The sequence below is a fragment of the Triticum dicoccoides genome, chromosome 3B (genome assembly GCF_002162155.2).
Source record: "Triticum dicoccoides isolate Atlit2015 ecotype Zavitan chromosome 3B, WEW_v2.0, whole genome shotgun sequence".
NCBI classification, from domain to species: domain Eukaryota; kingdom Viridiplantae; phylum Streptophyta; class Magnoliopsida; order Poales; family Poaceae; genus Triticum; species Triticum dicoccoides.
In genome coordinates, this window is record NC_041385.1 from 840,990,933 (window position 1) to 841,004,162 (window position 13,230).

The 13,230-nt window shown below is 41.6% G+C and overlaps 1 protein-coding gene across 1 annotated transcript; it reads right to left on the reverse strand.

The window, feature by feature from the left end:
- Positions 1-5,399: 5,399 nt before the first annotated feature.
- Positions 5,400-6,493, reverse strand: LOC119280254. The gene is made up of 2 exons (XM_037561163.1): positions 6,038-6,493; positions 5,400-5,570 (listed from the first exon to the last, which is right to left on the reverse strand). Exons 1-2 carry the CDS (start codon positions 6,491-6,493, stop codon positions 5,400-5,402), a joined length of 627 nt encoding a protein of 208 aa, XP_037417060.1.
- Positions 6,494-13,230: the final 6,737 nt, after the last annotated feature.

A 13,230-nucleotide genomic window follows, 5' to 3' on the forward strand; every position in this document is an offset into this window, starting at 1 on the left:
TTTTTATGAACTGGGTACTGCAGTTGTTGCTGCTGTATTCTGATTACTTGTTGTGACCGGTATTGAGAGATTTTGGTGGTTGCTTTGAGTACATTTAACTCGAAGTTCTCCAGTACTCCTAGATTTGCTACTCAAACAAATTTTGAGTACTTGCACTGGAAAGGAGTGAAATACTCCTGTTACTTGCATAGGTTTAAAAATGACTTGTGTAGGTTTAAAAATACTCCGGGTACTTGTGATGAAACCAACAATTAACTTGCTAACCTCTTTCAGTGTTCAATCATCTCTTCATTCTTAAATTTCAGTGTTCAATTTCAAATTATACAAACTGGAAGTGTCTGTTCTTTTTCTTTTTGAAGTAGGGAGGTTCTTGATAGTAGTGTGGTAAGAAAAACATCAACTTTGTGATGCTTCCAGTAGACCACTAGCATGCATGTTTTGGGTAATCAATTTAGCTGCTCTGCTGTGTAAATTGAAAGTGAAGAAACCTGATAAGTTAAACCCAGGTGCATGATTGTATACCTAATCTGATATGCTTTTAAACTGTACCTGGGTACTGAACCCAAGTTAAGTATACCCGAGTATTCTCACGTGTGTGCATAATATGCTGGATAGATAGCTCATGGTTTGTTCCTGTACCATTCTTGCTAAATGGGTAGCTCATGGTTCTGTGTAGCAGAATATGTTTAAATTTTCTGGGGTACCCTTTTTTTACTCTGAATAAGCAACAGAAGTGCTCAACATCCATCATGCATAACCCTGGACATTTATGGTCTCTGTTGATATGTCTTGCTGTGTACGTATAGTGCCTGTACATGCATGGTTGTGTTTTGCAGGTGTAGGGTAACTTTTACTGCACAAGTTAAGTTGAGACTGGTTAATTTTTTTTGAAAGATGTGTTGTCTTGCAGTGTCTGTGACAAAAGGGGAGGACTGCTTTGCAATCTCAATGTACCCTGTTCATCAGAGACAACATCTCCGTGGGCGCCTTCGTGTGCTCTTTGGGCAGTCGGAGCCATGCTGTCAGAGCTCTTCACCAACTGGACCATCTACACCAACAAGGTGGGTGCATACCCAACCAATTGTGCAGCGGTAGCAGCACCAGCAGTACTTCGTTTTGAAAATCCGTCGAGTTTCTGACACTGTCAACATGGCTGGAATGTGTGCAGCCGGCGGCGTTGGTGACGCTGTTGTTCGTGATTGCGGTCAACCTGGCGATCGGCATCCTGCCGCACATGATGCGCCCGGCGCCATGGAGTACCTCATGGGCGTGCTCGCCTCCCCCAGCATCCCGATCTCAACAAGCCTAGCGGCCGCCGTCCTTGTCCTGCTCGAGGAGCAGGAGGAGGAGGGGCGCATCTAGCCAGCCACAAAGGGCCTGCTCTGTACCACCACATCATCGGCCTTCTGCAGCATCGAGTTCAATATGTCAGGTGACCCTTCCTATCCCGTCTGATATGATGGTCAATAGTTGCTTGTAGATGAATGATGAAGTGTTGCTGTGGATGTGAATGAGTAGCCACAAGTCTGTTCGCATCATTGCCATAGCTAGTGAATGAGCAGCCACAAGTCTATTTGCGTCAATGCCATAGTTACCTGAATACAAATGAGCAGCCACAAGTCTGTCTGTACTGTCACATTGCCATCCATAGCTGCCAATCACTGTAGATAAATAGAATTTCCCCAAAACTATGTGGGGAATTTGGTTAACCTTGTTGAATCAGATATCATTCTGACACCTGATTATCATATCACTTGTCTATGTTCAGTTAAGAGTATTCAGTTTAGATGCAGATTTAGTCAACACTATGGATCAGTATTCAGTTTAGATGCAGATACATTCAACACTAGGTATCAATACATGTTTGCGAATGTTATATGCAAGGTTTCTTATTAGATCTCAACTTCAGCAGCTATTTTTCATTGTTAGGAGAATGTTATATGAACAACTTCACTTGATTTCCTAACTTTTTTGATTTATAACCTGCAGATGCGGTGTAAAAGAGCTCCAGGAGAAGAATCCCGAAGAAAACCAGCACCCAACTATGTGTTTTAGCTCCATGGAGCTGGCCATGTTAATATTAGGTGTATTTTATAGTTGAATACCTGATTTGTACTGCCATGACTGTAAAGTACTTCGTTTGGCTGTTGTTTGAAATTGTATGTGTTATTGGCTATGTTTGAATCAAGTTATTGGTTATTGAACAAATAGTGAACTGATCCTTGGGACCCATTTCACTAGCGAGTCCTTTAAAATGGGAAACAAACAAAACAAAAACCGACAAGTGGGACCTAATTGGATGATCTGACTAGTGGGACCTGGTCTAAAATGGAATCTAAAAAGGCCAAGGCCCAAACAAGAAATGGAAGCAAAAAGGCCAAAGGCCGAGAAAATAAAAGGCCAAATTGCTGGGCTAGGCCAATGTAGCTGACCAAAATTAAAAGGAAAAAAATCATTAATGGGCCGAATTGTTGGGCTAGGCCCATGTAGAAAACCAAATTGGACCGGGCTGATTCTAGTGCCACATCAGATTGCCACGTCGGATGCCTACGTGGCCTGGGGAGGCTGCTAGTGACCAAAACAAAACAGTAGGCATATTTTGGTCGTAAACGTCTACGACCTTCTCACTGAGAAGGTCGTTAATTTCATTTATGACCGTCAGCTTTTGACCATCTTTTTTTTGTCACAAAAAGGTCACAAATGGAAAATAATGACCATTCAGTGACCAATAGTCAAGGTCACAAGCTGACATATTTCTTGTAGTGGTGCAACCAAAGGCATCCTAGTTGGTTACCTGCATGGCCGGGTGTGTGGCCATTGAAAGCTGCTACGCACACGCTTGACTTGGACGTCTGCATGTGCATGCCAGTTAAGTGGTTAGTACATGGAGGTCGTCGCCTAAGTGGCCGAGGGAGATGGCTGGCTGGTGCGTGAGGACACATCCACAATGTAGTCTTGGTAGTGACCAAGGAGAAATTTATTCTTAGTGGCACTGTCTCCCCTCCTCATCCTCCTATTTCGTCCCCGCGGGTGACGTGGGGGAAACCCTAGGGCGCCGTGGGCTGGGCCCCCTCCCTTCGTCTTCCTCCCTCGGTGCCGTACGTTTGCATCGTTGGGCAAAGCCCGTTTGGTGCTGGCGGGCGGCGGGGACTCGTCTCTCGCTGCTCGGTCATCGCGGTGCAGGGTGCCTTGCCCGGGAGGCAGCCCTGCTCTATTAGGGGCGCGGTGGCATGACCACATTGTACGGCGGTGGGGCTTCTAGTTCGCGGTGGTGGCATGGAGGGTCTCGCGGTGGTGGACGCACTCGTGGCGGCGGTTGATTTGAACCGATGGAAATGCAGGAGGTTGCGGGCGAGCTGGTTTCCGGCCGGATCTGTCGCCAGGGGCCCGGCTGGTGGTGTAGGGCGGGGGCCGGGGCTTGTCATGGTCGCGGATTCAGGAGGGGGCGGTGGTGGTTGTTGGCCTACTCCTCGGATTTGGCCCATTGCCGTTGATGGGTGGCTCGGGTGGTCCCTCGGGGTCCCAGCGTGGATGTCGGCTGCCACGACATGGTGCTGGCTCAAGGCGGTCGTCTGGGCCATTTCACGGCGGCGGCTGGACTTCTTGGTGTCGGTCGGTCGGTGAGCACCCTTGTCGACCTTCGATTCCTCTCCTCATCGTTCGGGTGCAACCTTCATCGAAGGGTTGGCCCTCTCCCCATTGCGGTCCATCGCTCGTCTCATGCTCGGCAGTACGAGCGACTTCGTATCGCGCCCGGCAGCAGGACCAGCCACATCTCGCCCCCGGCAGCAGGACCAAGGTCGTCTCATGCCCGGTACCACGGCCGGACTTGCTGGCCCTCTCCCAGTTGCGGTCCATCGCTCGTCTCGCGCCCGACAGCAGGACCGACCTCATCTCGCACCTGACAGAAGGACCAAGCTCGTCTCGCGCCCAGCAGCAGGACCAAGCTCGTCTCGTGCCCGGTGGCAAGACCGAACTCGTCTCACTTCCGTCAACAGGGCCAAGCTCGTCTTGCGCCCAACGGCAGGATGGGCCGATGGAGGCCAATTTTGGCCGGCCTATTGGGTCTCAGCGCTGGGGCTACTCAAGAGTGCAAAAGCCGGGGCCTTTCCACTCGTATCTTTGGTTGGTGTAGCGGTGGGTGGCGGGTGAGGTGATGTCAAGGTCTTGGATGCCGGGGCGGCGGCCCTGGTGCTGGTGTCACGGTGCTCATGGGGATGCAACACTTCGTTTATTCGGTGCTAGCACGAGGTTTTATATATAAAGCACAAGCGCCAAGATGAGTCTAAAATCGCTGATGTTCGTGTTAGCTTAAGACTGATGATGTTGTGAGAGTGTAACTTGCCTGCCTGAGTAATAATTTTACCAGCAAAATGCCCGTGCCTTGCCACGGAACTTTTGGCTTAGATGTGGTGAAATAACGTTAGTGGTCTTTATCAATGTCGCTAGAGAATTTTAAATTAGCATATTAGGTTGGGGTGAAAACTAAATCCAAGATCGATTTTGGGTTGAAGTCACATTTTTGTATATGTCATTAATGTCATTTACAAAAAAATAGTCTCACATGAAAGTAGTGTATTTGTTTATTTATGATAGATCTTACATGTGAGTAAATTAAATTTGTTCATATGTGTCTTGGAGTCCCTCTGACGAGATCCAATAAAGTATGTGTCTCTCGGAAGATTGCTAGTTTCACATGTGGTAGTAAATCTCAAAACCACCACATTAGCAGCTAGGGTACTTCAAAACTATCGCTTTTGCCAAATATAACAAAAGACCACTACTTCGGTATCAAGTGAATAACAAATCAAACTAAATTAGACGTGAGCCGTGACTAACAACAAAATTGACGAGTGGGACCCAACTGTTAGGCTGATGGGGAGAAAACTAGTCTTAGTCAATGTGTTGACTCGCTGAGGTGGACGGGGCTCCACCTGTCAGCCACATGTCTTATTTCCTCCTTTTCTTTTCCTATCTCCGGCCACTACTGCAGCATGCCAACCGCCACAACCATGCCATGCACCTGCCCACAGCCATCTCCGCTCTCCTTGCTGGCTCCGGCCACCTCACCGGACACGGAGGCGCCGCCCAACGAGCTCCCCTCAGCCCCAGCATCGGATCCAGGCACCGGCCGCCTGATCCACCCCGCAAGGCGCAGTGGCGCGCTACCACCTCCCCAATGAGCCTACCATATCGAACTCCGCGGCATGACGCGGATCGCCTATTTAGTTGCACCACCACCGCAGGCAGGGGCAGGGCCTCGGCCTCGTCGCAGCTGGCAGGGGCAGGGGCACGGGCAGGTGGTGCCTCGGCCTCGCCGGAGCGGGCAGGGGCGCGGGCAGGTGGGGGCTCGGCCTTGCCGGAGCGGGCAGGGGCGCGCACGCAGGGTGCTCGGCCTCTCATGCTGGGGCGCGGGCGCTCGATGGCTCAGTCTCGACGGAGCGGACTGGGTCAACAGCCGTTGTTGTTCTTCCACGGTCGCTGGTCCTGTGTGAACGAAGGAGAGGACAGAAGAGAAAGAGAGGAGAGAGGAGGCCAGGGGTATGGCTGACAGGTGGTGCCACATCAGCCTGGACAGACAGGTCCCACCCATCAGTTTTGCTATTAAACGTGTTCATTATTCACTTGGCACAGAAATAGTGGTCTTTTTTTATATTTTTGGCAAAAACGGTAGTTTTAGAGTACCCTAGCCACAAATGTGGTGGTTTTGACCAATTTAATCTACATGTGGGGATACCTGTATTTGTTTATTTAGAAAGAATGTTGGACTCAAATGTGAACTCACCACCAACTTCAATCTTCGTAAGTAGGAGAGATTACTCTGGCTCTCAAAAATTAATAGTAGTGGTCATCCAAATCAACTATAGCGGGTTATAGTGGCATTTCATAACGTTACCTGACAATTGTACATAAACACCATATAGCGGCACCCTGCTCAAGCTGCTATAGCGAGGCTAGCCGGTTATTAAAACTTCAATCGTTACATGGATAAAATTGTACTCTATCTCTATGCTATGTTGACTTCTTGAGTAATTACCGGGGCAAAGGCGCCGACCTCACCCACGAGCTCCCTGTTCTTGTGCTGCTTCACCTCCTTCTTGTAGTACCCCTGCTCCTGCTCGCCTCCGCCGAAGGACTCCTTGGAGGTGGTGGTGGTGTGCGACATGATCCTACCATCGTTGTGCCCGTAGCTGTGGACGTGCCCATACCCGGGCCTGCCTGAGTCGAAGAGCCCGTGGGCGGTGTTGGAATACATGGTCCTGCCACCGCCGCCGTAGCCTTGCCCGTGCATGCTGGAGTCGAACCACTGGACGTCAGTGGTGTTGGAGTACATGTTCGTCCCGCCATACCCATGGCCGTGGCAGGTGCCAAGGCCGTGCTTGCTAGCGTCGTAGCACTCGGTGGGGGTGGAGTAAATGGTCCTGCCACCGTCGAAGCCCTCGTCGGTGTTGGAGTAGGACAAGGGCCTGCCGCCGTTGTAGTAGGCCGCCATTCTAAGAGCAGATGGTGAGCTAAGCTAGCTTGTGTAATGGATACTGGTACCTGTTGATGCTTGCTTGGCTGCCACAAATGTGCCGAGGAAGGGGTGTATTTATAGCATGGCGACTTAGCAGTGAAAGGTGACGACGAGGTGGGGACTGTAGTTCTGAAACATTTTCAGCATCATTTTGTCGCTGCCGACATGTGTTATATACATACATAGCCTTGCTATGCCAAGATTCATCGTATCAAGTTGTTTTCCCTCTTTTGGAAAAGGGTATAACTGGAAGCATTTTTTTTTTTTGCAGCACTCAATAAAGTTATTCTTCTTTCCGCTCCTTTCAGCAAAGCATCCATATCTCTATCTCTAGTACCAAATGAAAATGTGTTTCTGTAACTCTCTTTCTCGTCACATGGTTCTTATTAATAGTTCACCTGAGATGAGTAAGAGCAACTCTTATCAATTTACTATATCAAAAAATTCACTCTTAACAAACTTTAGTTGATGTCTTAACCCCGTATCCACCTGATGCCATTGGGAGATGGGAGTGAGCAACTTAGCATACATAAGTATGATTTCTCTTAGTAAACGAAAATCACAAGACATGAATTTGTTTTTGTAGAAAGCAAAGAGCCGGCTAATGAGTTAGCTTAGTAAACCCAAACTATTAGATTTAGTAACAAAAACCTACTTCAGTTCTCATGAAAAAGAATATGCCCGCAGGAGAAACATGGCAGTACAAACAGATCTCATATTTCGTCAAGAAATAGCAGATAATCACGAATGGGGTATGTCTAGTGCATTGCTTACTGGCCACACAAATACATATTCTAAGAATCTCAATCTCAGTTCATATGTTGCGAAGGGCGGTGGCTGGTGTTGTTTCTATCACTGGGTGTTGCCGTTCACTTTGGCCAAATCATGCTTTTATTTCACTTTGCTCTTTCAAGTTTTAGAACAAATTGCTCATTTATTAGTGTGAGATTGTGCATTCTCGAGATCTTGATTAACTATGGATATCGTATTAGTGTAAGATGCATCGATTGACTGTAATTGATATCTTAATGATATTAACATATTCCCATTACTAAAAAGGATAGATAAATACTAGAATCCACAATTGCTCCCACCAAAAGACTACAAGAAATTATAAAATTGTCTTTTAAGAAGCAGACAGGAAAATACATATGTTATGTGACAATCAACATGAAGTAATATTCAATAAAAGAAATGCTATGTCGGAATCAAACATAAGTAAAATTTATTTGTTCAATTTTAATTGGATTAACTATGAGGGATAAATACTTCTTTGAAAATCGGGGTCCTTTTTTGATGGCGAAAACGGGTTCCCTAATGTACTGCTACGGGGTGAACCAACCCGTGGTTGGATGGTTACACTAGTAGAAAACAGGGCTTCCGTTCGGCTAGAAAAGAGCATTAATCCCGGTTGCATTAGAACTGGGACTAATGTGAGCATTAGTCCTGGTTCGAGCGGCGAGGGCACCGTACAGGAATTACTCCCGGTTCAAATGCGATCTTTAGTCCCGGTTGGTGCCACGAACCGGTACTAAAGGGTGCGATGCCCTACTGCCTGTTTGCAAATTTTTGGAATCCTCAAATTCTAAAGGAAAAAATGTTATGCTCAAATTTTAGTTTTTTTTGAATTTTTGTTAAATCTGGTCAAACTATGGTCAAACTACCTATTCAAGAAGTATTAGTGTTACTAAATAATTATTCAAGAATGTTAGTGTTACTAAATAATTATTTCAGTTTTTTTGAATTTTGGTCAAATCTGGTCAAACTATGGTCAAACAATGGTCAAACTACTTATTCAAGAAATATTAGTGTTACTAAATAATTATTTTAGTTTTTTTAAATTCTGGTCAAACTATGGTCAAACTATGGTCAAACTATGGTCAAACTACGTATTGAAGAAATATTAGTGTTCCTAAATAATTATTGTTTTTTAGAACAATAGTTTCAAACTCAAACATTGAAATGTGTGACTTCATGTTCAAGCTAAATTCCTGAGGGTTAATAGGATTGACATCTAATTATTGTCAGGAAAACAACAAGTGCAGACTTGGAAACGAGGGAGAATAGAACCCGAAAGTTAAACGTGCTCTGGAGTAGTGAGAGGATGGGTGACCGTCCGGGAAGTTAGATGGTTTTGAATGATGAGGGGTGATTAGAGATTAGAGGTTAAATTGAGCAGTGATGAGGGGTGATTAAAGATTAGATGTTAAATTGAGCAGTGATGAGGGGTGATTAGAGATTAGAGGTTAAAATAATTTAGAAATTTGAAATTAAAAAAAATCAAAACAAAATTCAAAACAAAATCATAAAATTTCCTTTAGTACCAGTTGGTGTTACCAACCGGGACTAAAGGTGGACCTCCAGGCAGTGGCCACGTGGACGGCCTTTAGTCCCGGTTCGTGTAAGAACCGGGACTAAAGGGAGAGGCTTTAGTAACGACCCTTTAGTCCCGGTTCCAGAACCGGGACTAAAGGCCCTTATGAACCGGGACAATAGGCCATTTTTCTACTAGTGTTAGGAGGACAGTGTTATCACCAGTCCACCAAGGTTTATGTCCCAGTGCTCGTATTTTCGTAGATTTATTTCAGGATTTCCTGCGATGCGCGTTTAGTTGGAGGAGACGTTCTATCAACTATGAGGCGTTTATGGTGACTTCATTAACGTCAAGGTAATATGTCAGCTCAGTCTCTCGGAGGGGCTCATGTCGATAGGTATGCGTGTGTGTGTTCATAGAGGCGAGTGCATGCGCATATATATGAGCGCTTGTGTTTGTACTGTGTTCAAAATAAAAATGAACACCTACAAGGCATGTCAAGGTATGGCTTTATGTGAAACCTAGTCTCGTCTCCGTCGATAGGATAGTGGGCCGGCCCAGTAACATGCTTCTGCTGATATTTATTCATAAGATTGTTTTGTTAAACTTTTAGTTTCTAAATGTGTTAAAATATTGGAATATATATATTTAAAATATTTCTTCAAATTTTGAAAAGCTATACGTGCATTAGAAATGTCCATCTGGTGAAAACATATATGCAAAACTTCTACAAAAAAATTGGTAGCATTAAAAAATGTTGATGGCATTTTAAACATATATCATCTGCTAAACGTTTTTGATTTTTTAATCAATATATATATACTATATAAAAGTATTTTCGTGTCATTCAGAAAATAAATAATATGTCATCCCACTCAAAAAAGTATGTGAAATTAAAAAAAATTATTCTATCATGTCAGAAATGATCACGACAATCTAAAAAGTGTTTGTACAATGTAATAATATGTTCGCATAATTCAGTAAAAGTTCTATGCCATTTAGAAAATGTTCAACTTGTTTAAAAACGTTTAAAATGTATTGGAGAAAATCTTGAAAACATGTATTTAACAAAATGAACAACGTGTATTTGAAAAATGTAAAATGTGTATTTAAAAAGTGGACATGTGTTGAAAAAATATAAAATGGAGGAAAGCCGGTGCGGAAGCCTAGAAAACATAAAATTAAATATAAACCACGTAGAAGCTTCTAAAACGACTCGAAACCTGTCATAGAAAATTCCGAAAACCGTTTCCCAGGAAACCAAATTGAGCCGGCTGATCTAGCGGTCACCTACCGCGATATGGAGTACCATCTCGCAGCTGTCGAGACTTTGCATTCGCGCAGGCAATGGCTCGTCGCAAGCAACTGCTCGGTCTCGTGGGCCAGCATTTTTCCTTCCACTCTCGCAGTTGTGTATTCCAACCAGGGGAGCACATCATCGAAAAAAAGGCCAATTACTAGTGTTCATAGGGACTTCAATTTTTTGTGTTGTAAAAATATTCACGCAACTTTAAAAAATGTTGATAGTATTAAAAGAATGTTCGTGGCATTTGGAAAAATCTTGTGTAAAAAAATGTTCATGGCATTTTTTACAAATGTTTATACAGTGTAATAACATTTTCTTGTAATTCAAAAAAACTATGTTTCGTATGATCAAGAAAAATTTTGTGATTAACAAAAATGTGCACACATTTAACGAAATGTTCATGACATTTGCTAAAGTTGTTTACATAATGTAAGTAATTATTTCACAAAGATAAAATGTTTCATGCCATAAAAAATGTTTAACATGTTGAAAAATGTTTGACGTATATTGGATTTTTTAATCATTTATTTAAAATTGTACAACATTTAACTGAAAATTGTGCACAGTGGCTCTCCTGCGAGAGCGAGCGAGCGGCTGAGCGGATACTCCCCCACGAGATTTCACTCTAGACCACTGATCATTTGACCTGCTAACCACTGAAAGTTTGACCTTTTACCTCTGACTGCTAAACATTCATCATGGTGTTGGCCATTAACTTTTAACAGAATATTTATTTGTGAAAATTAGTAGAAGAAAATGGAAATTCCATAAAAAGTTAAAAATTTGAAATAAGTTCGTGAGTTTAGAAAGCAAAAGTTCTCAAATTAAAAAAATTGAAAAGAAAGTTCATAGATTTTGAATTTTTTTCAAAAACTTCAGAAAAGCTCAAGAATTTGAAAAAAGAAGAAATTTCAGTCTTGAAAAAAGTTCATAACTATTGAAACAAAATGAATCACTTTTGAAAAAGGTTCAATGATTCTTTTGACAAGTTCATAAATTTTGAACAAAAATATGTTCAGCAATTTTGAAAAATAAATGTGCATCTATTTTGGAAAAATGTTAGTTGATTAAAAAAATGTCTATGCACAGAACCCAACAAAAAACATAAAAAGTTTGTTCAAAATAATTTCAAAAAGGATATTGTAAAATTGAATTTGAATAGGAAGCAAAAGAAAAGGACGGATAAAATAACCATAACCAGCCTGATTAAGACTGTTGCTACAGTGCTAAATGAGCTTGCCCATTTCGTACGGAAGGTTGTGCGCCGCGTACCGAATGTACTATAGATGGCACTGAAGGTGCCAAATAGGATTCGGGGCATGCGCATTGCCAATGGCTCATTTAAACAACTCCTTGTTCACGTGGGCCAGAACACCAACGTCAAAATTTGCCTTCCCACTCTTACAATTGTCTATTCTAACAAGAGGCCCACATCATCAGAAAAAAAAGGCCAATTATTATGCAAGATTTATTTTTGTCAAATCTTGGCAAAAATTCAATTTATTTATTTTATATAATCGACCCAATAACAAATCAAATATTCTTGAATGAGTAGAAGTGTTAATATGTTATGAAAAAATGTTCATGTAGATCAAAACAAATGTTCATGTGTATCGATATTTTTAACATGTATCAAAAATATAGGTAATGTATTTCAAAATGGGATTATATATTCATAAAAATGTGCACGGACAACGAAATAAATATTTACGTATGCCAAAAAAATAGTCATGAAAGATGTTTTAGATTCTTTTATGTGAAACGAAAAGTCTGTCAATCTTTAAAATATATTTATCTATTTGGAAACATCTTCAAGAGTTTCAAAATATGTCATATAAATTACACAGAGAAACCAGTATTCAACAAAATGTATATTTTTGTATAAAATATAAAAAATAAACCAGAAAATAGAAAAACAGTTTTTTCTGTGGAAAGGTTTATTCAGATATTTACAAAAATGAAACAATACAAACAAAAAAAGGAAACGAAGATCCGAAACAAAACAAAAACTAACCAAAAATATAATTAACAAATGAAACAAGAAAAATAAATTCTTAATAAATATTCTATAGTAATCACAAAGAAAACAGAAGCCAAAAGAGAGAAATAAAATAGCAATCGATGTAGTTGGGGTGGCGCATGTAGAAAAAGTGTGTAGGCAAGTTGTGGATGTCTGAACATCCTATGACTTCATGCAAATATATACATATTCTAATGGCAAACGTCTACTTGCTCAATCGACAGCTGCTTTTGTGTGTCGACTCACAAGACATGCTTTAAGATTAGCGGGCACTTATAGGAATAGCTCAATACAATGCATATATCAATACATATAGCAGATATTTGCAGGATACAAATAAAATATAAAAACATACATTACATCCATGAATTTGTAATTGTATTTTTTTACAACAGTACTTCTTCAAAGACTTCAAAAGATTCAAAGTTAGTTCTATAAATTGTATCAAAAGACGATGTGGAATTTCCTTAGTTTTTTAAAAGAGGACTAAAATTAATGAAATGTGTCTAAGAATTTGATATTTGCATTAAATCCTTGTGTAATGTTTTTGACGTTGATTGAAATGCGAAAGAAATAGTTTAAATGTTTGTAGTAATTTATGAATTTTATTTATGACTATTTTGGAATAAATATTCTGTGTGTGACAGTATGGCTGAAACATTCAGGAAACAATAAATGAAATAATCTAAATTAATATGTTGATGAGTGGATTTACATCACTTTTTAATTTTTAAGTTCATAGTGCATATATAGTTTCCGATCTTTACACATTTTACCAAGTTCATTGCACAACTTTTAGTTTTTTTTAATTGATGTTTCCCTTTGTTATGTTGTCACTAATGGCCTGCCCCTTCGAGCGGGGGCTGCAAATTGCCTAATATTTTATTTGTGCACTATAAATTGGTCTACAAAATATTTGTATTTCAAAAATAACTCATTGCTTCCAAGAGAGTCCAAGAGAAAATTTACCCTGTGTTTCATATGTAGGAACTTGAAGAAGACAATGGTTCATATATTTAGATCTAATAAATCAGCCAAGTAGAACACCATATTATTGTTAATGCCTTTAATAT

Coding starts and splice junctions, on each gene's coding strand:
- LOC119280254 (XM_037561163.1), bottom strand. CDS start 6,493: ATGGCGGCCTACTACAACGGCGGCAGGCCCTTGTCCTACTCCAACACC. Junction 5,571..6,037: donor AGGTCGGCGCCTTTGCCCCG/GTAATTACTCAA, acceptor CTGTCTGTCCAG/GCTGATGTGGCACCACCTGT.